Below are 26,777 nucleotides of genomic sequence, written 5' to 3' on the forward strand. Positions count from 1 at the left end.
CTCGGCTCACCATAACCTCTGCCTCCCAGGTTCAGGTGATTCTCCTGCCTCAGCCTCTCGAGTAGCTGGGATTACAGGCATATACCACCACACCCAGCTAATTTTGTATTTTTTAGTAGAGACAAGGTTTCTCCATGTTGGTCAGGCTGGTCTCCAACTCCCAGCCTCAGAGGATTTGCCCACTTTGGCCTCCCAGAGTGCTGGGATTACCTTTCTTTGTATTTCATTGATTCTGTTTATGAAAAGATACCTGTGTTCATTGATTTTCTGCTGAGAGTAGGGCTACAGATATCATTCTGCTACCTCAACCTAAGGAGGCGGCCAAGCAGTCGAATCACGCCTGGCCGAGTCTGATTATTAATAAAACTGCATTTGGGCCGGGCGCGGTAGCTCACGCCTGTAATCCCTGCACTTTGGGAGGCTGATGCAGGCGAATCACAAGGTTAGGAGTTCAAGACCAGCTTGGCCAATATGGTGAAACCCCATCTCTACTAAAAATACAAAAAAACTGACTGGCATGGTGGCGCAAAGCTGTAGTCCCATCTACTCAGGAGGCTGAGATAGGAGAATTGCTTGAACCCAGGAGGTGGAGGTTGCAGTGAGCCAAGATTGTGCCACTGCACTCCATCCTGGGTAATAGAGTGAGACTCTGTATTAAAAACAAAAAAAAAAAAACCACAAAAAACTGCATTTGCGGTCGGGTGCCTTAGCTCACGCCTGTAATCCCAGCACTTTTGGGAGGCCGAGGCGGGCAGATCACCTGAGGTCGGGAGTTTGAGATCAGCCTGGCCGACATGGGGAAACCCCATCTCTACTACAAATAAAATAATTAGCTGGGTGTGTTGGCTGGCACCTGTAATTCCAGCTACGGGAGGCTGAGGTTGCGGTCAGCCAAATTCGTGCCACTGTACTCCAGCCTGGGTGATAGAGCAAGACTCTTGTCTCAAAAAAAAAAAATTCTGCATTTGTATAATTGCCTTGTTCTTTTCCAGAGTCAGATTGAGGCAGAACTGAATAAACATTGGAGGCGATTGTTAGAGGGTCTTTCTTACTACAAACCTCCCAGGTATGGCAATTCCAGGCGTCTGGTTAAAGTAATTCCCCTAAGGAAGCTGGCATGGATGAAACCATCCTCCTGTATGATTTGATGATATTGTAGGGTTATGTATAACAGAGATAATACAATTTAGTTTACCAATGGAAAAGAGTAGGTTACATTTGTTTTTTTTTTTTTGTTGGCTGAAAGAAAAGGAAATTCCTTCTAGAAATACAGTATTGTAGAATATAATTATGACCTATGTGTGGGGATGAGGATTTATTAAACATTCAATGAATTTTGTAATATTTTTTCAGAATCCACAGTGTCTGTGTGATCACTAATTGGTGGGAGATAGCACGATGATACTAACAACTGACACTTGTGTAGTGTTAACTATGTAACAATTATTACTCTAAACACCTGACTTATCAAAAGTTATTTAATCCCCACAACACCGCTTTGAGATAGTTACTACTTTTATTTTTTGGGTGAATATATAGATCTTTGTATTGGGGAGTGGAAAACACAGTAATAAAATATAGAATAGTTACAAATAAAGAGAATACGGCTTGTAGGGCTGGGCCTATTTGATCTTGATTCCTAGTCCAGATCTCATTCTATTATGCATCATAGTCGAAGTCACGCTCATTTCCCTTCGACTTTTGTACTTATTTTGAATGTATTACATCTTTACCTTCCATTTTCATTCCCTTAGGTTAACGATGAACTTTTCCTTGTTATTCATCTGTTAACTCTTCCCCCGTAATTAACTTGAAGTAAATCCCAGATACCTTGTTATTTTATCTGCAAATACTTGACTATGTATCTAAAATACATGGACTTTTTTTTTTTTTTTTTTTTTTTGAGACGGAGTCTCGCTCTGTCGCCCAGGCTGGAGTGCAGTGGCCGGATCTCAGCTCACTGCAAGCTCCGCCTTCCGGGTTTACGCCATTCTCCTGCCTCAGCCTCCCGAGTAGCTGGGACTACAGGCTCCCGCCACCTCGCCCGGCTGGTTTTTTGTATTTTTAGTAGAGACGGGGTTTCACCGTGTTAGCCAGGATGGTCTCGATCTCCTGACCTCGTGATCCGCCCGTCTCGGCCTCCCAAAGTGCTGGGATTACAGGCTTGAGCCACCGCACCCGGCTTCTTTTTTTTTTTTTGAGATGGAGTTTCTCTCTTGTTGCCCATGCTGGTGTGCAGTGGTGCGATTTCAGCTCATTGCAACCTCTGCCTCTTGGGTTCAAGTAGTTCTGTCTCAGCCTCTCTAGTAGCTGAGACTACAGGTGCATGCCACCATGCCTGGATAATTTTTGTGTTTTTAGTACAAACATGGTTTCACCATATTGGTCAGTCTGGTCTTGAACTCCTGACCTCAGGTGATCCACCTGCCTCAGCCTCCCAAAGTCCTGGGATTACAGGCGTGAGCCACCCGGCCTGGCTGAGCTACACTTCTTACCACATCATAGCGGAGAGTACATGCTGTCCACATGAAATCACTGGTGATGTTAATTTTGGCCACTCAGTTAAGGAGGCGTTAGACAAGTTTCTCCTCTGTAAAGTTACTTTTTTCTCTTTTCCTACTTTATTTTTTGGAAGTGAGTACTAAATATAGCAATGCCCAGCTAATTTTTTTCATTTTTGGTGGAGGTGGGGGGTCTCACTTTGTTGTCTAGGCTGGTCTCAAACTCAAGCTACCCTCCTGCCTCGACCTCCCAAAGTGCTGGGATTACAGGCATGAGCCATTGTGCTGGCCTTTCCCTATTCTATTTATTTATTCATTAGTTTATATCAGTATGGACTCAAATATATTTATTTTATTTATTTTATACTTTGTTTATACCTTGTTTCAGCTTTGGCCATTGGGCATTCTTTTATGTTGGCCTCTCTCCTTTGGGCGTGTCCTTCCTTTTTTCTTTTCCTTTTTTTTTCTATTAAGTTATCTCCTACCAAAAGGACTTTGGTTTTTTAAGCCCTTCTGTACTTTCTTTCACTATAAGATGCTTCAAGATTTTCTTGGCCGGGCGCGGTGGCTCAAGCCTGTAATCCCAGCACTTTGGGAGGCCGAGACGGGCGGATCACGAGGTCAGGAGATCGCGACCATCCTGGCTAACACTGTGAAACCCCGTCTCTACTAAAAAATTCAAAAAACTAGCCGGGCGAGGTGGCGGGCGCCTGTAGTCCCAGCTACTCCGGAGGCTGAGGCAGGAGAATGGCGTAAACCCGGGAGGCGGAGCTTGCAGTGAGCTGAGATCCGGCCACTGCACTCCAGCCCGGGCGACAGAGCGAGACTCCGTCTCAAAAAAAAAAAAAAAAAAGATTTTCTTGTATTTTCCTTGCCCTGGCTCTAGAATCAACCAATTCTCCAAGGAATGCTGTTATTAGATAATGGTATTGTAAAACAGGATCTGGGTGCTGCATGTGCCTGCTGCTATTGGAGTATTATATAACTTCTAGGCCTTGTCAGTCGACAGAGCTATTACAGATAATATGTATGTATGCCACAGACCTGGTTTTAAATTTTAGCAATTGTTTATTAGCTGTGGGATTTTTGGTAAGTTATTTACCCTTTCTAACTGTTGGCAATTCCGTTTGTAAAAGGGGAATAGTGATGTTTGCCTTTCAGGGTAGTAGCAAGGATCAAAAATAATGTAACTTAATGTATTTACAAATAACATTGTTATAACTGTAATTTAACCACTTTTGTTTGTTTGTTTGTTGTTACTTAGGCTTAACCAGTTCTGTGTTATGAAGTCTGTGGAGGTGAATGTGTGTGTGTGTGTGTGTGTGTGTGTGTGTGTGTATGTATTTTATAGGCATCTGAAGAGCAGAAAAAAGTCTGTAGTGAAAATATTTTAAAATATTTTTATTTTAAACTCAGTGGGCTATTGAGAATGAAGAAATGATTCACTGTTCTTTTCATAGTCCAAGTTCAGCTGAAAAAGTGAAAGCTAATAAAGATGTAGCTTCACCATTGAAGGAACTGGGTTTAAGAATCAGCAAGTTTTTGGTGAGTAAAAATTAGCACTCGCTCAGTTTATTACTTGCAGTGTGGATGTGCATGGTTGTGTTGCTAGTGATAGTGAAAATTCAGTTTATTTTTGTTTTGGGAATTAAATTGAACATGTTGTGTTTTATAAATACCCAGGTTGTAACTCTTCTCCCTAAAAGTTGCAAGTCAAAAGTTGCCTGATCCATTTACTGCATATCATAGGGTTTTCTTCACCAGACATGTGGTGGTCTTTAAGGTGACTAAGATTGTCATTTCAGAAACTCACATCATGCCTACTGCTGTATTAGAGTGCTTGGTGAATAAGCATCGTTGTTTCTGGCATGTACATTTAATTGTAATAAAAATTGTATGTCAGTGACTGGCTCTTGTCTTCCATTAGAGTCAGAATTGTTATGTTGAATGAATCTTGGAGTAGCATTTTTGTTTATTCAAGTCCTGTCTTCATTGTAGAAGACAAATCTTTAAATGCTCTGCATCCTGTGTGCGACTTCTGAGCTGAAGTGGCTGTTCCTCACTTAAAATCTCTTGTGTTTCAGGGTCTTGATGAAGAACAGAGTGTGCAGTTACTCCAGTGTTACCTGCAAGAGGACTACAGGGGTACTCGGGACTCAGTAAAGGTTTGTGGTTTATGTCAGCTCCTTTCTGCTGCCTTTATCCTTTTTCCCTGTTAGTTTTAGATAATGAAGGGTTTTGGCACCAATTCTTTTATCAGTGGTAGGTGATCAGGTACAGTCATCTTCAGGAAAGACCTACTAAAGGCTTTAAAAAAACATAACCTGGGTGCAATGGCTTGTGCCTGTACTCCCAGCTTCTTGGGAGGCTGAGGCAGGAGGATCACTTGAGCCCAGGAGTTTGAGGCTGCAGTCAACTGTGATCGCACTGCTGCACTCTAGCCTGGGCAAAAGAGTGAGACCCCATCTCTTTAAAAAAATAAAGAATATGTATGCACATAAGCTGAGATCTGTCTTCATACTTGGAGGAGTGGAGAGGTCAAAGACTGACATGTTAATCATAGAATCTTGGGCTATTAGAGGTGGTAAGGATTTGGTAGAATTTCTAGCCTGACCAGTCCCTCATTTTGGATAGGAGGACTGAGGCCAGAGGAGAAGGGAAGGGATTTGAGCACAAGTTTGGGTACATTTGAGTAGAAAATAAGGTGGAAAGTATATGTAGAAACAAATGTGCAATTATAATCTTGAAGGATGAAGTGAAGGTATGTATCTTTTTTTATTACTTGAGTTTTGCCTAAAAGATGGACTCTTAACTGCTCTGTTTTTCTTTTCAGACAGTACTGCAAGATGAGAGGCAGAGCCAGGCCTTAATCCTGAAGGTCAGTAGTAGTCACCCTTTCTATTCTTTGATGTAAAATTGAGTGACAGCTTCTTGATCTCATTTTCCTGAGCATTGCTGGCTTTTGACTCTTCTGTTGGATAAGCATGGAGGTTTTTATGAAGAAGCATATTAACTCATTTGTGAAACGATACTTTTGTTTGTTTGTTTGTTTGTTTGTTGTGTTTTTTGAGACAGAGCCTCGCTTTGTCGCCTAGGCTGGAGTGCAGTGGCGCGATCTCGGCTCACTGCAAGCTCTGCTTCCCAGGTTCACGCCATTCTCTTGCCTCAGCCTCCGGAGTAGCTGGGACCACAGGCGCCTGCCACTGCGCCCGGCTTATTTTTTGTAGTTTTTTAGTAGAGACGGGGTTTCACCATGGTCTTGATCTCCTGACCTCGTGATCTGTCCGCCTTGGCCTCCCAAAGTGCTGGGATTACAGGGGTGAGGCACTGTGCCCGACCGAAACGATGCTTTTATCCACTGGACCCAGTAGAGAGGTTTCTCCCAAGGAGATTCTTCAGCTGCTGGTGGTGAGAACAAGTTCATGGATATTTTTCCTCTAGGTCTAAGTCCAACAGGATTAATTTGTATTTCTTTATTCTTCAGTCCCTTTCCAGCAACCTTCTCACTTAGGATCTCATGTTAAAATGGAATTTGTGACTTCTGAAGAAGTTTCCTATTTTATATTTAGTGAGAACTAAGTACATTAGTTACAAGCAATTAGGACCTATATCAGTGGAATTTTTATATTTGTTTTTATGTGTTTGGCCTGCCATTTGATAGCATTGTGTGCTACATGAATGCTCTGAGAAATCATACTAGAAAACATTTTTGGAAACTTGTATATATTATTAAACAATAATTCCTTTCATCCTGTATATCCTGGTTTATGAAAGTCTTTTGCTTTATTTTGGCCTAATTCAGTATGTTTGCATTTCTGTGGTTCCTTATTTATATAAATTTAACTTTTCCATCCATATCTTTAAGTGAAATTATCAATAAATTTAAACTTGAGTTTCCTGTGTGCAAAGGTAAGGAACTGATTTTGAATCTTTGGGTTCCTCAGATTGCAGATTATTATTATGAAGAAAGAACCTGTATTCTTCGTTGTGTCTTACACCTTCTCACTTACTTCCAAGATGAAAGACACCCCTATAGGGTAAGCTTGTTTAGTCCTCTTGGTTCTCTTTACACTGTATCATCTTAATAATTTTATTAATATTATTTGAATATTTACCTTTTATTCTAGGTATAATTTACTCTCTTGATTTTTTAAAGGTTGAATATGCAGACTGTGTTGATAAATTGGAGAAGGAACTAGTTTCAAAATACAGACAGCAGTTTGAAGAGCTTTATAAAACTGAAGCACCAACTTGGGAGACACATGGAAATCTCATGGTATGTGGTTACTGTGCTCTCCTGTAACTCTTTTGTTTTTTGAGATGGAGTCTCGCATTGTCACCCAGGCTGGAGTGTAGTGGTGCGATCTTGGCTCACTGCAACCTCCATCTCCTGAGTTTAAGCAGTTCTCCTACCTCAGCCACCCAAGTAGCTGGGATTACAGGCACCTGTCACCACGCCCAGCTAACTTTTGCATTTTTAGTAGAGACGGGGTTTCACCACCTTGGCCAGGCTGGTCTCGAACTCCTAACCTCAGGTGATCTGCCCACCTCAGCCTCCCAAAGTGCTGGGATTGCAAGCGTGAGCCACCACACCTGGCCTGGAACTCTTAGGAGGATTGTACACCCTTGCTTATAGAACTGCAAGTTAAATTATGTATTCATTCATTTAAAACACACAGATTATCTTTTTTTTTTTTTTTTTTTTTTTTGAGACGGAGTCTTGCTGTGTCGCCCAGGCTGGAGTGCAGTGGCCGGATCTCAGCTCACTGCAAGCTCCGCCTCCCGGGTTTACACCTCCGGAGTAACTGGGACTACAGGCGCCCGCCACCTCGCCCGGCTAGTTTGTTTGTATTTTTTAGTAGAGACGGGGTTTCACCGTGTTACCCAGGATGCTCTCGATCTCCTGACCCCGTGATCCACCCGTCTCGGCCTCCCAAAGTGCTGGGATTACAGGCTTGAGCCACCGCGCCCGGCCTTTTTTTTTTTTTTTTTTTGGTGAGATGGAGTCTCCCTCTGTTGCTCAAGCTGGAGTGCAATGGCACAGTCTCAGCTCACTGCAACCTCTGCTTCCAGGGTTCAAGTGGTTTTACTGCCCCAGCCTCCCAAGTAGCTGGGTTTACAGGTGCCTGCCACCACGCCCAGCTAATTTTTTGTATTTTTAGTAGAGATAAGAGATATGGTTTCACCATGTGGGCCAGGCTGGTCTTGAACTCCCGACCTCAGGTGATCTGCCTGCCTTAGCCTCCAAAAGTGTTGGGATTACAGGCGTGAGCCACTGCGCCTGACCTAGATTATCATTCTTTTTTTTTTTTTTTTTTTGAGACGGAGTCTCACTCTGTCGCCCAGGCTGGAGTGCAGTGGCCAGATCTCAGCTCACTGCAAGCTCCGCCTCCCGGGTTTACGCCATTCTCCTACCTCAGCCTCCCGAGTAGCTGGGACTACAGGCGCCCGCCACCTCGCCCTAGCTGGGACTACAGGCGCCTGCCACCTTGCCCGGCTAGTTTTTTGTATTTTTTAGTAGAGACGGGGTTTCACCGTGTTAGCCAGAATGGTCTCAATCTCCCGACCTCATGATCCACCCACCTTGGCCTCCCAAAGTGCTGGGATTACAGGCTGAGCCACCGCGCCCGGCCTAGATTATCATTCTTGAGAAAAGTTTGAACATGTCATATAAATCAAAATATTGATGACATTAATTAGTAGTACTTAATTCTGACTTTGACTTTTTTGCAATCCCATTACTTTCATTTCTTACCTAAAATTTGTTTAGTGGTTAATAGAATTCTGAACTTAATATTTCATCTTATTATTTTCTGCTCAGTGTGTAACACCAGTCTGATTATTTTATCCTAATTTCTAAACCAGTTTGCATCTATAGATTGTAGCGTGACCTTGTTTGTTTTAAAAATAATACATTCTTATTAAAACACATAAAAAACACAGCTACTTAAAAAATAGTTAATGGATGAAAAGGGTCCGTTCATACATATAACATTCCTGTCCTTGGAGAGTTTGCAGTCAGAAGCATGAAATTGTAATACAAGCCTAAAATTCCCGGGAATAAGTTTAGGACAATTTAAAATCTAAATGAAGAGAACTTTAAAAATGCTATAAAAGGTGTAAAAGAAGACATAACTGAGGCTGGGCACAGTGGCTATAATCCTAGCACGGTGGGAGGCCAAGGCAGGCAGATTACTTTACGTCAGGAGTTCGAGACAAGCCTGGCCAACATGGTAAAACCCTGTTTCTACTAAAAATACAAAAATTGGCTGGGCACGGTGGCTCAGACCTATAATCCCAGCACTTTGGGAGGCCAAGGTGGGCGGATCACTTGAGTCAGGAGTTCAAGACCAGCCTGGCCAACATGGTGAAACCCCATCTCTACTAAAAATACAAAAATTAGGCGAGTGTGGTGCACCCACCTGTAGTCTTAGCTACTCGGGAGGCTGGAGTGGGAGGATCACTTGAGCCCAGGAGACAGAGGTTACAGTGAATCAAGATTGTGCCACTGTGTTCCAGCCAGGGTGACAGAGCAAGACTCCGTCTCAAAAAGAGGAAAAAACCATAAAAAATAAAAATGCAAGCCTGGCCAATATGGTGAAACCCCGTCTCTAGTAAAAATACAAAAAAAATTAGCTGTGCATGGTGATGTGTGCCTCTCATCCCAGCTACTCGGGAGGCTGAGGCAGGAGAATTGCCTGAACCCAGGAGGCAGAAGTTGCAGTGAGTCGAGTTTGCGCTACTGCACTCCAGCCTAGGCAACAGAGCAAGGCTCTGTCTCAGAAAAATAAAATTAGAATACAAAAGTTAGCTGGGCGTGGTGGCATGCACCTGTACTCCCAGCTACTCAGGAGGCTGAGGCGGGAGAATTGCTTGAATCCAAGTGGTGGAGATTGCAGTGAGCCAAGATGATGCCATTGCACTCTGGCCTGTGCAACAGAGCAATCTCTGTCTCAAAAAAAAAAAAAAAAAAGACATAACCAAAGGGAAAGACACACCATATATATATATTTTTTGGGGATGGAGTTTCGCTCTTGTTGCCCAGGCTGGAGTGCAATGGTGCAATCTTGGCTCACCACAACCTCTGCTTCCCAGGTTCAAGTGATTCTCCTGCCTCAGCCTCCCAAGTAGCTGGGATTACAGGCATGCGCCACCACACCAGGCTAATTTTGTATTTTTAGTAGAGATGGGGTTTCTCCATGTTGGTCAGACTGGTCTCGAACTCCTGACCTCAGGTGATCCGCCCGCCTTGGCCTCCCAAAGTGCTGAGATTACAGGTGTGAGCCACCACGCCTGGCCTACTATGACACATCATACTCTTTTTTTTTGAGACGATGTTTTACTCTTGTTGCCCATGCTGGAGTGCAGTGGCATGATCTTGCTTTACCACAGTCTCCGCCTCCCAGGTTCAAGCACATCTCCTGCCTCAGCTTCCTGAGTAGCTGGGATTAAAGGCATGCGCCACCATGCACAGCTAATTTTGTATTTTGAGTAGAGATTGGGTTTCTCCATGTTGGTCAGGCTGGTCTTGAACTCCTGACCTCAGGTGATCTGCCTGCCTCAACCCACCAAAGTGCTGGGATTATGGGGGTAAGCCATTGGGCCCGGCTGACACACCATATGCTTTTTTTTTTTTTTTTTTTTTTTTGGAGACGGAGTCTCGCTCTGTTGCCCAGGCTGGAGTGCAGTGGCATGATCTCAGCTCACTACAACCTCTGCTTTCAAGCGATTCTCCTGCCTCAGCCTCCCGAGTAGCTGGGATTACAGGCATGCCACCATGCCCAGCTAGTTTTTTGTACTTTTAGTATAGACAGAGTTTCACCGTGTTAGCCAGGATGGTCTCACTTTCCTGACCTTGTGATCCACTGGCCTTGGCCTCCGAAAGTGCTGGGATTACTGGTGTGAGCCATCGCACCTGGCCTCATTGTGGTTTTAATTTGTATTTCCCTGATGACTAGTGATGTTGAACATCTTTTCACGTGCTTATTATACCTTCTTCAGTCAAGTGTCTGTTGACTTTTTATCCCGTTGTTTTTCGTGGATGTTTGTCTTACCAAATTGTGAGAGTTCTTTATATACAGTATTGTAGATGTAAGCTGTTTACCAGATAGATGTTTCACAACTATTTTCTTTCACCTACTGGCTTGTCTTTTCCCACCTTAACTCTATCTTTCTTTTTCTTTTTGAGACAAGGTCTCGGTTTGTCCCTCAGACTGGAATCCAGTGGTGGGAACCTGGTTCACTGCAGTCTCGACCTCCCTGACTCAAGTGACCCTCCTGCCTCAGCCCCACAAGCAGCTGGGACTACAGGCGGGTACCACCACACTTGGCTAATTTTTTTTTTTTTTTGTAGAGATGGTTTTGCCATGTTGCCCAGGCTCGTCTTAAGTTCCATAGCTCAAATGGTTTATCTGCCTTGGTGCCTCCCAAAGTGCTGAGATTACAGGCATGAGCCACACTGCTCCTAGACTGTATCTTTCCAAGAACCAACATTTTAATTTTAGTGTTTTGTTTTGTTTTGTTTTGTTTTGTTTTTGAGACAGTCTTACTCTGTCACCCAGGCTGGAGTGCAGTGGCACGATCTTGGCTAAGTGTAATCTCTGCCTCCCGGGTTCAAGGGATTCCCCCTGCCTCTAGCCTCCCAAGTAGCTGGGATTACAGGCATGTGCCACCACACCTGTCTTATTTTTGTTATTTTTAGTAGAGATGAGGCTTCGCCATGTTGGTCAGGCTAGTCTCACTCCTGACCTCAGGTGATCCACCTGCCTCAGCCTCCCAGAGTGCTAGGATTACAGACATGAGCCCCCTCGCCCAGCCAAAATTTTAAGTTTTGATAAATTTTTTTTTCAGTTTTGTCTATTATGGCTCCTGCCTTTTGGAGCTTATCCTTAAATGTTTGATAGAATTTACCAGTGAAGCCATCTGGGCCTGGAGTTTTCTTTGTGGAAAGGCTTTTAATTATTTTATTTATTGATTAAATTTTTTTTGATCTCTTTTTAACATTTTCATCAAGTTTCTAACAAAGTTTTAAATACTGAATTGTTTTCCTTGATTGATACGGAGCTATTCAAGTTTCCTATTTCTATTTGGGACAATTTTGGTAATTTGTGTCTTTTAAGGAATTTGTTCATTTCATTTCACTAGTGAAATGTATTTACCTAAGGCTGTTCATGTTATTTTCTTATCCTTTTACTCTCTTTGGAGTCTAGTGCTGTGCCCTTACTCATTTCTGATAATGATAGTTTTGTCTTCAATTTTCTTTATTTAAAAAAAATTTTTTTTTGAGACGGTCTCTTTCTGTAGCCCAAACTGGAGTGCAGTGGCGTAATCTTGGCTCACTGCAACCTCCACCTTCAGGACTCAAGTGATTCTTGTGCTGCCTCAGCATCCCAAGTAGATGGGAGTACAGGTGCGCACTATTAAGCTCAGCTTTTTTTTGTATTTTAGTAGAGACAGGGTTTCACCATGTTGCCCAGAGTGGTCTCGAACTCCTGAGCTCAGGTGATCTGCCCCGCTCAGTCTCCCAAAATGCTGGGATTATAGGCATGAGCTACCGCGTCCGACCAGCTTTCTTTATTATGATGTTTTATATTTAATTGATTTCTGTTCTGTGTACGTGTGTATATATATATATGTAATTTTCACTCTTGTTGCCCAGGCTGGAGTGTAATGGTGTGATCTTGGCTCACTGCAACCTCCGCCTCCGGGTTTAAACTATTCTCCTGCCTCAGGTTCCCAAGTAGCTGGGATCACAGTTGCCCACCACCACGCTCAGCTATTTTTTGTATTTTTAGTAGAGACGGGGGTCTCACCATGTTGGCCAGGCTGCTCTTGAACTCCTGACCTCATGATCTGCCTGCCTCAGCGTCCCAAAGTGCTGGGATTACAGGCGTGAGCCAGCATGCCCGTCCTCTCTCTCTTTTTTTAAAATCGATTTCTGCCTCTGTGTGTGTGTGTGTGTGTGTGTGTATACCCAGCCTTGTTCTTTATTTTATATATATATTTTTTTCCTCTCTTTTTTATTTTTATTTTTATTTTTATTTTTTCGAGACGGAGTCTTGCTCTGTCACCCAGGCTGGAATGCAGGGATGCGATCTAGGCTCACTGCAATCTCCGCCTCCCGGGGTTTACGCCATGCTCCTGCCTCAGCCTCTCAAGTAGCTGGGACTACAGGCGCCCGCCACCACGCCTGGCTAATTTTTTGTATTTTTGGTAGAGACAGGATTTCACTGTGTTAGTCAGGATGATCTTGATCTCCTGATCTCGAAATCCGCCCGCCTTGGCCTCCCAAAGTGATGGGATTATAGGCGTGAACCACCGCCTGGCCTCCTCTCTTTTTTTAATGGATGTGTGTGTGTGTGTGTGTGTGTGTGTGTGTGTGTGTGTGTGTGTTGGAAGTCTCACTCTGTCACCCAGAGTGAGACTCTGGATTTAATGTGCAAATATTGGATGTTTTTCGTAAATATCTTTTTTTTGTTTTTTTTTTTTAGATGGGTTCTTCCTCTGTTGTCCAGGCTGGAGTATAGTGGCACAATCACAGCTCACTGCAGCCTTGACCTCCTGGGCTCAGGTAATCCTACTACCTCAGCCTCCCAACTAGCTAGGACTACAAGCATGCTCCAGGTTTTGCCCTGTTGCCCAGGCTGGTCTTGAACTCCCGGGCTGAAGGGATCTGACCACCTTGCCCTCCCAAAGTGCTGGGATTACAGGTGTGAGGTACTATACCAGACGAAACATCTTACTGTTCCCAATGTTTTTATTTGGTTCTTTTATCTGAGAACACATTTTTTGTCATTTTAGTCTTCTAAAATTTACTGTCTCATGTTTTATGGCCTACCCTATGATCTTTCTTGGTGATTGTACCTGTACACCTGGAAAGAATGTCTAGTTTTGTCAGTTGAATAGTATGATTTTATTAGCAAGGGATTGTTAATAATCTAAATGCTCATCCAAGTGATCAGGTTAAATAAATGATGGCATTTATATGCAGTGGAATACTATGTAGTATTAAAAATATTGAGGGTATTAGTTGAATAATCTATAGCATATCCACATAATGAATTATTATGCACATAAAAGGATTAAAAATAGGGATTTTGTGTGTGTGTGTGTGTGTGTGTGTGTGTGTGTGTGTGACAGAGTCTGACTGTGTCACCCAGGCTAGGGTACAGGGCCATGGTCGTAGCCTACTGCAGCCTCAACCTCCCTAGCTCAAGCGACTCTCCTGCCTTAGGCTCCAGTGTAGCTAGTATTACAGGCATGCACCTCTATGCCTGGCTAATTTTTAAACACTTTTTGTAGAGATGAGTCTCGCTGTGTTTCTCAGACTAGTCTTAAACTCCTGGACTCAGACAATCCTCCCACCTTGGCCTCCCAAAGTATTCAAGTGTTAGGCTCATAGATGTGAGCCATTAGGCTTATAGATGTGAGCCACCCTGCTAGTCCAGAAAATTTTTACTATATCTTTATAGGAGATAATTTTTAAGATACATTGTTGTGGCTGAGTGTGTGGTGGCTCAGGCCTGTAATCCCACCACTTTGGAAGGTGAAGGTGGGAGGATTGGTTGAGCCCAGGAATTCAAGACCAGCCCTGGCAACATAGCAAGACCTTGCTTCTACAAAAAATTTAAAAAATTGGCCAGGTGTGGTGGCTCACGCCTGTAATCCCAGCACTTTGGAAGGCCAAGGTAGGCGGATCACCTGAGGTCAGGAGTTCAAAACCAGTCTGGCCAAGATGGTGAAACTCTGTCTCTACTAAAAAGAAAAAAATTAGCCAGGCGTGGTGGCAGGTGCCTGTAATCCCAGCTACTCGGGAGGCTGAGGCAGGAGAATCACTTGAACTTGGGAAGCAGAGGTTGCAGTGAGCCAAGATCGTGCCATGCACTCCAGCCTGGGGGACAAGAGTGAGACTTCATCTCAAAAAAAAAAAAACAAAAACAAAAATTAAAAGAATTAGCCATGGCCGGGCACTGTGGCTCACGCCTGTAATCCCAGCACTTTGGGAGACTGAGGTGGGTGGATCACGAGGTCAGGAGTTCGAGACCAGCCTAGCCAACATGGTGAAACCCTGTCTCTACTAAAAATACAAAAATTAGGTGGGTGTGGAGGCGTATGCCTGTAATCCCAGCTACTTGGGAGACTGAGGCAAGAGAATCGCTTGAACCTGGGAGGCGGAGTTTGCAGTAAGCCGAGATTGCGCCATTGCACTCCGGCCTAGGTGACAGTGTGAGACTCCGTCTCAAAAAAAAAAAAAAAGAGCCAGACATGGTGCTAAACTGTAGTTTCAGCTACTTGGATGGCTGAGGCAGGAGGATCGCTTGAGCCCGGTGGGTCAAAGCTGCAGTGAGCTGTGATCATAGCAGTGCATTGTGGGTGACAGAGCGAGACCCTCTCTCAAAAGAAAAGATATATTGGTTGGCTGAGCACAGTGGCTTACGCCTATAATTCCTAGTACTTTGGCCTCCCAGGAGGATCTATTGAGGCCAGGAGTTCAAAACCAGCCTGTGCAACTTAGCAAGACCCTTTCTCTCCCAAAGATTTAAAAAAAGAAAAAATGAGCCAGGCGTGTTTGTGCTCACTTTTAGTCCTAACTACTTGGGAGGCTCAGGTGAGGGGGTGGCTGCCATGAGCTATAATTGTGCTGCTGCACTCCAGCCTAGGTGATAGAGTCAGACCCTGTCTCTTAAAAAAAAAAAAGCCAAAAATCTGTCTCTTAAAAAAAAAATCAAATACGGGCCAGGTGCAGTGGCTTGGGCCTGTAGTTTCAGCTATTTAGGAGGCTGAGGTAGGAGGATCAGTTGAGTGTAGGAGTTTGAGCAGCCATAATCTGCCACTGCACTCTATCCTGGGTGACAGATTGAGACCCTTTCTTTAAAAAATGTTTTTTAAGTACTGTTTTTAATCTCACGTTATTTCTCTGCCATTTTTTCTTCATCGATCGTACAGACAGAGCGCCAAGTGTCTCGCTGGTTTGTTCAGTGTCTTCGGGAACAGTCCATGCTGCTAGAAATTATTTTCCTTTATTATGCATACTTTGAGATGGCACCCAGTGACCTACTTGTATTAACCAAGATGTTTAAAGAGCAAGGATTTGGTAGTAGGCAGACCAATAGGCACCTGGTGGATGAGACTATGGATCCTTTTGTAGATCGGATTGGGTAAGTCAGTGAATTGAACATCATGGAACTTGTAGTGTTTAGAGCATTGATACTATAGTGGTATGAAAGCAGGTTGGGGGTAGGTGTACTTTTCACTTAATGGGTGGGGAAATAGATAGGTCTATTACCACGTTCCCTTTCACACAGGGAGTAAAGACTGGGATTGAGAGAGGGCCCTCAAAATGAGTATTGTAATCTGCTCTTTTACTTACTGTCTTCATTTAAGGGGTTCATCCATTCAACAAAAATTCGTTGAACAACTATTGTAGGCCAAGCCCTATGCAAATGCTAACAAGATAGTGATAAATAAGGCATATATGCTCACTGTTCTCTTTCAGGTGATAGTCTATGGACTTTAAATTTCTTGTTTTTTCTATATTTATGACCATGGATATATCCACAATCGGGGGCCTGGTCACTCTGTCAGCAAAGATACATACGAGTTAATTTTGTGTGTCTGTGTGGTATAGATGGGGTCTCACTTTGTTGTCCAAGATAGTCTTGAACTCCTGGCCTCAAGTGATCCTCCCACCTCTGCCTCTCAAAGTGTTAGGATCATAGGCATGAGCCACCATGCCTGGCCCAATAGGTTTTTTTGATATTGCTGTGTCTTATATCTCACCTTTGTCTCTAGTGAGTTTCAGAACAGGATATATAACATGATGATACTGTTTTTCTTTCTAGCTACTTCAGTGCCCTCATCCTGGTGGAGGGCATGGATATTGAGTCCTTACATAAGTGTGCTTTGGATGACAGAAGAGAACTGCACCAGTTTGCGCAGGATGGGCTTATTTGTCAGGTGAACTTGGAATAGGCTCTTTTTTTTTCAGAGGGTTTATGTTAGTAATAGCTTTCAACTACTGACCTGCTGCATAACATTTTCAGTGTTGTGGGACTCTACATTGTTCAGTGATGTGGAGGTTCTACAATGTTTTTGTTTTGTTTTGTTTTTTTGAGACGAAGTCTTGCTCTGTCACCATGCTGGAATGCAGTGGCGTGATCTTGGCTCACTACCATTTCCACCTCCCCAGTTCAAGTGATTCTCCTGCCTCAGCCTCCCAAATAGCTGGGATCACAGCTAATTTTTGTATTTTTAGTAGAGACTGGGTTTCACCATGTTGGCCAAGATGGTCTCGATCTCCTGACCTCGTGATCCTCCTGCCTCAGCCTCCCAAAGTGCTGGGACTACAGGCTTGAGCCACCGTGCCCAGTCCGTTTTGTTTTTTTGAGACAGAGTTTTGCTCTGTCACCCAGGCTGGAGTGCAGTGGTGCCATCTCAGCTCACTGCAACCTCCACCTCCCAGGTTCAAGTGATTCTCATGCCTCAGCCTCTGGAATAGCTGGGATTACAGGCACACGCCACCACGCCCGGTTACTTTTTGTATTTTTAGCAGAGATGGGGTTTCACTATGTTGGCCAGGCTAGTCGTGAACCCCTGACCTCAAGTGATCCACCTACCTCAGCCTCCCAAAGTGCTGGAATTACAGGCTTGAGCCACTGTGCCTGGCCTCAACAGTGTTAAACAGTTGATTAGACCTGGAGGAAATCTCAGGTTCATCAGTCATCTATACTAAGGTGATAATTGAATCTGTGAGAGTGATTCATTCATGGAGATGGAACAAGGACAAAAGAGATCCAAGGAGAAAACCCTGGGGATTGACTGCATTTAGGGAGCCTGTGAAAGAAAAGGAAAGGGGAAAAACATTGAGATGAGATGGTTAGGAAGATAGAAAATGAAGACAGATTGTAGAAAGTTTGAGAAGGATCAGGGTAAAATTTCGAAAGAGTGTCTATTTTAACATGCATTTTATAATCTTAAGACTACATAAAATTAGTAGACAAATTTTGTGGGTAAAAGGAAGAGTAATTGTAATTGAGGAGTTTATTAGTGAGGTGACTGGGGGTTTGAGAAAAGTGAAATATCAGAATGAGAGAGTGAGGCCACTCTTTATGACTTGCTTATTGAGCATGATGAAGAATCTGGTCGAGGGATATTGACGCTTTCTGTTCAGAGATGTAGATGTGTTTTTTTCTCTCACTAGGATATGGACCATTTAATGTTGACCTTTGGGGACATTCCACATCATGCCCCGGTTCTTTTGGCCTGGGCTCTCCTCCGTCACACTCTGAACCCAGAAGAGACAAGTAGTGTGGTCCGGAAGATAGGTGGCACAGCCATCCAGCTGAATGTGTTTCAGTACTTGACCCGATTGCTCCAGTCACTTGCCAGTGGGGGAAATGATGTGAGTTTAAGGCTCTGGGTGGTGAGCATGGGAGTGAGCTGGCAGAAGCATTTTAATAATGTAATAGTTATAATGGTGGTGTGGATAATGGGATCATGTTGTAACCTTTCGAGAGCATTTAGACATCATCAGACGTTGTTTGAAATGTTTATGAACATTATCTTATTGAATCCTTCTTTGTGTTAAAGATTATCATTCTGTTTTACACATTAGGAAATTGAGACTCAGAGAGATGTAATTTGCCCAAAGCAACAAAAATAGCCAGTAAATGGTAGATAAGGTTTGAACTCTTTGCCAGTAAATTATATCTTAAGAAGTTAGCTTTGGCCATATTGACTGGAGAAGTCACTTTCAGGGGACTTAATCAACTGTAACAAGATGAATTAGAAATTCTCTTGAGTCTTATGTTGGGGTTTGAGTGACATAGTTTAGAGAGCTTGTTTGTTTGTTTATTTTTGAGACAGTCTCGCTCTGTCACCCAGGCTGGAGTGCAGTGGCGCGATCCTGGCTCACTGCAACCTCCGCCTCCCAAGTTCAAGCGATTCTCCTGCCTCAACCTCCCAAGTAGCTGGGACTATGGGTGCTTGCCACAACTCCTGGCTACTTTTTTGTATTTTTAGTAGAGATGGGGTTTCACCATCTTAGGCAAGCTGGTCTTGAACTCCTGACCTTGTGATCTACCTGCCTCAACCTCCCAAAGTGCTGGGATTACAGGCGTGAGCCACCGTGCCAGCTAATGAGCTTGTTTTGACGCGGTAAAATGAAACCTCAGGTTCAGCAATTATTTTTTCTTTTTCTTTTTCTTTTTTTTTTTTTTTTTTGAGACTGAGTCTTGCTCTATTGCCCAGGCTGGAGTGCAGTGGAATGACCTCAGCTCACTGCAACCTCTGCCTCCTGGGTTCAAGTGATTCTCATGCCTCAGCATCCCAGGTAGCTGGGATTACAGGCACCTGCCACCATGCCCGGCTAATTTTTGTATTTTTAGTAGGGATGGGGTTTCACCATGTTGGCCAGGCTGGTATCGAACTCCTGATCTCAAGTGATCTGTCCGCCTCGGCCTCCCAAAGTTCTGGGATTACAGGTGTGAGCCACCGTGTGCGGCCAGATCAGCAATTATTTTACTCCTTGGTTGGTATGCATTTGCCCAAAGGAGTTGAAAAGATATCCACACAAAAACATACACGCAGACATTTATAGCAGCTTTATTCATAATTAGCAGAACTCGGAAGCAACTAAAAGGTCGTTCAGTAAGTATAACTAAACTGTTGTACATCTAGATGATGGGATATTTATATACTGCCAAAAAGAAATGAGCCATCAAACCATGTAAAGACATGGAGAAAACATTAAATGCATATTAGTAATAAATGAAGCCAATCTAAAAAGGCTCCATAGTATATGATTCCAACTATGTGACATTCTGGAGAAGGCAAAACCATGGAGACTTTAAGGAGAATAGTGGGGCCGGGCGCGGTGGCTCAAGCCTGTAATCCCAGCACTTTGGGAGGCTGAGACGGGCGGATCACAAGGTCAGGAGATCGAGACCATCCTGGCGAACACGGTGAAACCCCGTCTCTACTAAAAAAATACAAAAAACTAGCCGGACGAGGTGGCGGGCGCCTGTAGTCCCAGCTACTCGGGAGGCTGAGGCAGGAGAATGGCGTAAACCCAGGAGGCGGAGCTTGCAGTGAGCTGAGATCTGGCCACTGCACTCCAGCCTGGGCTACAGAGCGAGACTCCGTCTCAAAAAAAAAAAGAGAGAATAGTGGGTTGCCAACGGTCTAGTGGTGCAGGCAGGAGGGCTGAATTAGGTAGAACACAGAGGATTTTTAGGGCAGTGAAGCTATTCCATGTTATACTACAACGATGGATACATGTCATACTTGTCCAAAAATCCATACAATGTACAACACAAGAGTGACCCTTAGTGTACACTGTGGACTTTGTGTGATAATAGTAATGCCAATTAAAGTTCTTCAGTTGTAACAATTGTACTGTTTTGGTAGGATGCTATTTACGTGTGGAGGCAAAGAATATATGGGAAATCTTTGTACTTTTCTGCTCAGTTTTGCTGTGAACCTAAAACTGCTGTACAAAACAAAGCCAATTTAAAAGAAAGAAGGCCGGGCGTGGTGGCTCAAGCCTGTAATCCCAGCACTTTGGGAGGCCAAGACGGGCGGATCACGAGGTCAGGAGATCGAGACCATCCTGGCTAACACGGTGAAACCCCGTCTCTACTAAAAACTACAAAAAACTAGCCGGGCTATGTGGCGGCGCCTGTAGTCCCAGCTACTCAGGAGGCTGAGACAGGAGAATGGCGTGAACCCGGGAGGCGGAGCTTGCAGTGAGCTGAGATCCGGCCACAGCACTCCAGCCTGGGTGACAGAGCGAGACTCCGTCTCAAAAATAAATAAATAAATAAATAAAAAGAAAGAAAACTCAGCCAGCAGGCCCTACTTGTCACTGGTTGGCTTATCTTGGTGGCCGTTCAGGTGCTATATCAATTCCCATTACCATATGCAGACTGTTTTCTGTAGGCTGGATATGGTTTTCTTCCCCACTCAAACTTTGATGATTTTGGCAATAATTCTTTTTGATTTTATTCTTGACTTCGTTGTAATATTTGTGGTTCCTGCTTCCTCTTTTCTCCCTTTGTCTTCCTGAGCTTGTAACTAAATTAGGAAAATTATGAAGCTTCAGATTTCCTTTCCGTTTGTTTACAAAGAATATATGAATGCGATAGGATTATGTTGAACCTGGGGAAGAGTTGTGTTACTCAGAATGATTCATTGACTCCTTTCTCATTCCAGTGCACCACCAGCACTGCATGCATGTGTGTCTATGGACTGCTCTCTTTTGTTCTGACCTCGTTGGAGCTGCACACATTGGGCAATCAGCAGGTAGTGTCTGGCTTTCATGAAGCTGTCTCTACTGCCCAGCTTTGCAATCAAGTCCCAAAAATATATCCCCGTTGGATCTGATACTATTTACCTCATGTGTTAATTTGTTTACTGGTGTTCTTTTTTTTTTGAGATGGAGTCCTGCTCTGTCGCCCAGGCTGGAGTGTGGTGGCACGACCTTGGCTCACTGCTACATCCGCCTCCTGGGTTCAAGCGATTGTCGTGTCTCAGTCTTCTAAGTAGCTGGAATTATAGGCGTCCGCCACCTTGCCCAGTTAATTTCTGTATTTTTTGTAGAGACAGGGTTTCGCCATGTTGACCAGGCTGGTCTTAAACTCATGACCTCAGGTAATCTGCCTACCTCGGCCTACCAAAGTGCTGGGATAACAGGTGTGAGCCACTGTGCCTGGCCTTGTTTTCATTTACTGTTATATAGGTGATAAATGTTAATTGTAAAAAAAAAACAGAAAATGCTGATAAAAAGAAAAAAGGATGATCCTATCACATAGATAACTTGTTAACATTTTGATGTATTCCCTTCCATTTTCCAGATATGTATATAGGTGAAAATAGAGTAATTCTTCTCTAGAAATAGAACAGCCATGGATATACTGTTTTTAAAATTTCTGTTTATTTTATTTATTTATTCTTTTTTTTTTTTTTTTTTGAGGCGGAGTCTTGCTGTGTCGCCCAGGCTAGAGTGCAGTGACGTGATCTCGGCTCACTGTACCCTCTGCCTCCTGGGTTCAAGCGATTCTTCTGCCTCACCCTCTGAAATAGCTGGGATTAGAGGTGCCTGCCACTGCGCCCGGCTAATTTTTGTATTTTTGGTAGAGATGGGGTTTCACCATCTTGGCCAGGCTGGTCTCAAACTCCTGACCTCATGATCCACCCACCTCGGCCTCCCAGAGTGCTGGGATTACAGGTGTGAGCCACCGCGCCCGGCCCTGTTTATTTATTTTTTAAGAGACAGGGTCTCAGTATGTTGCCCTGAACTCTAGTTGAACTCAAGTTGCCTTGAACTCTAGGACTCAAGTGGTCTTCTCACCTCGGCTTCCCAAATATATACCATTTTGTAACCTCATTTTTTTACTCTGTGGTACATCTGTCCCAGACATTTGTTGGTGCTAGTAAGTCTTCCGCAGTGGGATTTTTTTTTTTTTTTTTTTTTTTTTGTGACAGTCTTACTCTGTTGCCCAGGCTAGTCTTGAACTCCTGGGCTTAAGCAGTCCATCCTGTCAGCCTCTCACAGTGCTGGGATTACAGGTGTGAGCTATGGCATGTAGCCTAAAACGTTTTTTAAGATGAAACATTTCAAACTTACACCAGAGAAGACAAAATTACATAATGAACTCCATGAGCCCATCACCAGCTTTTACCTGTTGTCATCTCATGGATAATCTTTTTTCTGCCCCTTCCCTCCTTGATTATTTCAAAGCAATTGTCAGATACTATTTAACTTGATCTACAAACATTTCAACAAAACTTAACATTACAACCGTTATCACACAAAAGCCCCCACAGAAAATATTGTCTCTTTTTGTGTTTTGGAGACAGGCTGGAGTGCAGAGTACGGTGGTGCGATCTCGTCCCACTTCAACCTGCACCCCCTAGGTTTAGATGATCTTTTCACTCTAGCCTCCTGAGTGGCTGGGACTACAGGCGTGTGCCACCATGCTCAGCTAATTTTTGTGTTTTTCTTGTAGAGACAGAGTTTTGCCATGTTGGCCAGGCTGGTCCTAAACTCCTGACCTCAGGTGATCTGCCCGCCTCTGCCTCCCAGAAGTACTGGGATTACAGGTGTGAGCCACCATGCCCGGCTGAAGTTATTTTTCTTATGCTCAGATTGTGCCATCTTTGGCCTGTAATAGCTTTCTAAATCTGTTTGACACTACCCTTATATATTGTGATAGCTCTGTTGCTTTCTTTTTTTTTTCTCTGTTGCTTCCTTTTAAAATTTAATTAATTTCTTTTTCTTTTCTTTTCTTTTTTTTTTTTTTTTGAGACAGAGTCTCGCTCTGTCACCCAGGCTGGAGTGCAGTGGCACGATCTCGGCTTGCTGCAAGCTCCACCTCCTGAGTTCATGCCATTCTCCTGCCTCAGCCTCCCGAGTAGCTGGGTCTACAGTGCCCGCCATCACGCCTGGCTAAATTTTTTGTATTTTTAGTAGAGACAGGGTTTCACCGTGTTAACCAGGAGGGTCTCGATCTCCTGACCTCGTGATCCGTCTGCCTCGGCCTCCCAAAGTGCTGGGATTACAGGCGTGAGCCACGGGGCCTGGCCTTATTTATTTTTCTTTAATACGGAGTCTTGCTCTGTCACGCAGGCTGGAGAGTAAGTGGCGTGATCTCCACTCATTTCAACCTCCGCCTCCCGTGTTCAAGCAATTCTCCTGCCTCAGTCTCCTGAGTAGCTGGGTTTACAGGTGCATGCCACCACGTCTGGCTAATTTTAGTATCTTTAATAGAGATGGGGTTTTGCCATGTTGGTCAGGCTGGCCTCAAACTCCTGACCTCAAGTGATCCGCCTGCGTCATCCTCCCAAAGTGCTGGGATTACAGGCATGAACCACTGCACCAGGCCTATGTTTATTTTTTATTTTTTTGAAACGGAGTCTCATCTGTTGCCCAGGCTAGAGTACAGTGGCGCGATATCAGCTCACTGCAACCTCTGTCTCCTGGGTTCCAGTGATTTTCCTGCGTCATCCCCCTGAGCAGCTGGGATTACAGGTGTGAGCCACCATATCTGGCTGGTTTTTGTACTTTTAGTAGAGATTGCGTTTCACCTTGTTGGCCAGGCTGATCTCAAACTCCTGACCTCAAGTGATCCGCATGCCTCGGCCTGTCAAAGTGCTAGGATTATAGGTGTGAGCCACTGTGCTTTGCCTCTTTTCTCTGTTGCTTTCTGGTACAAGATGCTACAGGATTATCTTGTAAGATTCTTGCGTCAGACCTGGAATCTGCTTATTCCAAGGAGCCTTGGTTATTTTTAGTGGGAAATGATATTTGATGGGTATCCTGAAAACTAAATCACTGTGTTCATTTTCAGTGACTAGTAACTTGTTCTGTAAATTGACTAACTTGGTGAAAATTAAAATTTTTTTATTATTGGAGAGAAATGATTTTGTGTTGAATTGAAAGACTCAATCTCTAGAGGCTAGGTATGGTGGCTTATTCCTGTAATCCCAGCACTTTGGGAGACCAAAGAGGGCAGATCACCTGAAGTCAGGAGTTTGAGATTAGCCTGACCAACATGGTGAAGCCCTGTCTTTACTAAAAATACAAAAATTAGCTGGACATGGTGGCAGGCGCCTGTAATCCCAGCTACTTGGGAGGCTGAGGCAGGAGAATTTCTTGAACCCAGAAGGTGGAGCCGAGACTGTGACGATTGCACTCCAGCCTGGGCAACCAGAGCGAAACTTTGTCTCAAAAAAAAAAAAAGACTCAGTTTCTAAAGGTCATGGGCATAGAACAAAGTTGGTGGACTCTGGGAGATTTCTGGTTATTTTTGACCTGACCTTACACCTGGAGGATTGATATTAACATATTAGGGCCAGGCACTGTGGCCCACACCTGTAATCCCAGCACTTTGGGAGGCCAAGGCGGGCGGATCACCTGAGCTCAGGAGTTCAGGACCAGCCTGGGCAACATGATGAAGCCCTGTCTCTACCAAAAATACAAAAAGTTAGCTGAGCATGGTGGCGTGCACCGGTAGTCCCAGCTACTCAGGAGGCTAAGGTAGGATTGCTTGCCTGGGAGACACAGGTTGCAGTGTGCTGAGATGGCGTCACTGTACTCCAACCTGGGAGACGGGGTGAGACCCCCCCATATCAACAACAACAACAAAAACATTAGAGTTGCAGGAGTCCTGGTACTTGGATTTTAAAGAAATCATTCAGTGAGCATTTATTAGATTCCCTGTGTTTGCTAAGCTCTGTGCTAAGTGCTAAGGATAGAACAATTAAAGACATTGTTCTTGGCCAGGCACAGTGGCTCATGTCTGTAATCCCAGCACTTTGGGAGGCCAAGACAGACGGGCCACCTGAGGTCAGGAGTTTGAGACCAGCCCAGCCAACATGATGAAACTAAAATGCAGAGATTAGCTGGGCACGGTGGTGGGCGCCTGTAATCCCAGTTACTCAGGCGGCTGAGGCAGGAGAATTGCTTAAACTGGGGAGGCGGAGGTTGCAGTGAGCCAAGATCATGCCATTACACTCCAGTCTGGGTGAAACAGTGAAACTTCGTCTAAAAAAAAAAGACAGACATTGTTTGTGCCCTCTAGGAGAGCAGTCTAGCTGAGCCTAGTAATAACTTACATTTATGTGGCATTTTTGAATTTACAGTCTACTTCCACGTACCTTATCTCATTTAATCCTTATTTATAATCCTTACTTATAATTCTACTCTGAAGCAGATATTACTGTCCCCATCTTACAGATAAAGCATTTCTGGTTCAGGGAGATGAATTTGTCTAACATTACACAGCAGACACAACACACCCTGGACAGGATATCATCTTACTTTTTAAACCTAGAGTTCTTGGCTCGGCATGGTGGTACACTCCTATAACCTAGTGGTTTAGGAGGCCGAGGTGAGAAGATCACTTAAACCCAGGAGTTAAAGGCTGCAGTGAGCTATGATGGTGCCACTGCACTCCAGTCTTGGCAATAGCAAGACCCTGTCTCTAAAAATAGATACGTATCTACTTACATACATACATACATACAAAAAAGGTAAAAAGAGGCTGGATTCACGCCTGTAATCCCAGCACTTTGGGAGGCTAAGGCGGGCGGATCACGAGGTCAGGAGATCGAGACCATCCTGGCTAACATGGTGAAACCCTGTCTCTCCTAAAAATACAAAAAATTAGCCTGGTGTGGTGGCAGGTGCCTGTAGTCCCAGCTACTCTGGAGGCTGAGGCAGGAGAATGGTGTGAACCTGGGAGACGGAGCTTGCAGTGAGCCGAGATCGTGCCACACCACTCCAGCCTGGGCGGCAGAGTGAGACTCTGTCTCAAAAAATGAAAAGGTTAAAAAGAAAGAAACAGGCCGGGCGCGGTGGCTCAAGCCTGTAATCCCAGCACTTTGGGAGGCCGAGACGGGCGGATCACGAGGTCAGGAGATCGAGACCATCCTGGCTAACATGGTGAAACCCCGTCTCTACTAAAAAATACAAAAAAACTAGCCGGGCGAGGTGGCGGGCGCCTGTAGTCCCAGCTACTCGGGAGGCTGAGGCAGGAGAATGGCGTAAACCCGGGAGGCGGAGCGTGGAGCTTGCAGTGAGCTGAGATCCGGCCAGTGCACTCCAGCCTGGGTGACAGAGCGAGACTCCGTCTCAAAAAAAAAAAGAAACAAACCCACTCACCCAGAATTCTTGCACTCTAGGCTGGGTGATAGAGTATGACCTTGTCTTCTCTAAACATAAACAAATAAATCAGTCTGCCAACCCATCCACCCTTAAGCAGTTTTTTGTTTGTTTTTTTGAGACAGAGCCTTACTTTATTGCCCGGGCTAGAGCACAGTGGTGTGATCTCGGCTCACTGCTACCTCCATTGCCTGGGTTCAAGTGATTCTCATGCCTCAGTCACCCAAGTAGCTGGGATTACAAGGTGTGCGCCACCACGCCTGGCTAACTTTCATTTTTTTTTTTTTTTTTTTTTTTTTTGAGGCGGAGTCTCGCTCTGTCGCCCAGGCTGGAGTGCAGTGGCCAGATCTCAGCTCACTGCAAGCTCCGCCTCCCGGGTTCACGCCATTCTCCTGCCTCAGCCTCCCAAGTAGCTGGGACTACAAGCGCCCGCCACCACGCCCGGCTAGTTTTTTGTATTTTTTGGTAGAGACGGGGTTTCACCGTGTTAGCCAGGATGGTCTCGATCTCCTGACCTCGTGATCCGCCCGTCTCGGCCTCCCAAAGTGCTGGTATTACAGGCTTGAACCACCGCGCCCGGCCTAACTTTCATATTTTTAGTAGACACAGGGTTT

General features: G+C 44.4%; 1 protein-coding gene across 2 annotated transcripts in view; it reads left to right on the top strand.

The window, feature by feature from the left end:
* NUP188 (nucleoporin 188) overlaps positions 1 to 26,777 on the top strand; it is a 66,718-nt gene that overhangs the window by 9,630 nt on the left and 30,311 nt on the right. The window contains exons 3-12 of one of the 2 annotated variants that reach the window (XM_030919094.1): positions 993 to 1,066; positions 3,962 to 4,046; positions 4,586 to 4,666; positions 5,335 to 5,379; positions 6,446 to 6,538; positions 6,658 to 6,777; positions 15,447 to 15,658; positions 16,343 to 16,457; positions 17,701 to 17,901; positions 20,712 to 20,801. In XM_030919094.1, coding sequence (XP_030774954.1) covers positions 993 to 1,066; positions 3,962 to 4,046; positions 4,586 to 4,666; positions 5,335 to 5,379; positions 6,446 to 6,538; positions 6,658 to 6,777; positions 15,447 to 15,658; positions 16,343 to 16,457; positions 17,701 to 17,901; positions 20,712 to 20,801 — 1,116 coding nt within the window. The remainder of the gene's footprint in view (positions 1 to 992; positions 1,067 to 3,961; positions 4,047 to 4,585; positions 4,667 to 5,334; positions 5,380 to 6,445; positions 6,539 to 6,657; positions 6,778 to 15,446; positions 15,659 to 16,342; positions 16,458 to 17,700; positions 17,902 to 20,711; positions 20,802 to 26,777) is intronic. The other variant, XM_030919095.1, reaches the window with a different exon arrangement.

The sequence above is a fragment of the Rhinopithecus roxellana genome, chromosome 16, assembly GCF_007565055.1.
Source record: "Rhinopithecus roxellana isolate Shanxi Qingling chromosome 16, ASM756505v1, whole genome shotgun sequence".
NCBI lineage: Eukaryota > Metazoa > Chordata > Mammalia > Primates > Cercopithecidae > Rhinopithecus > Rhinopithecus roxellana.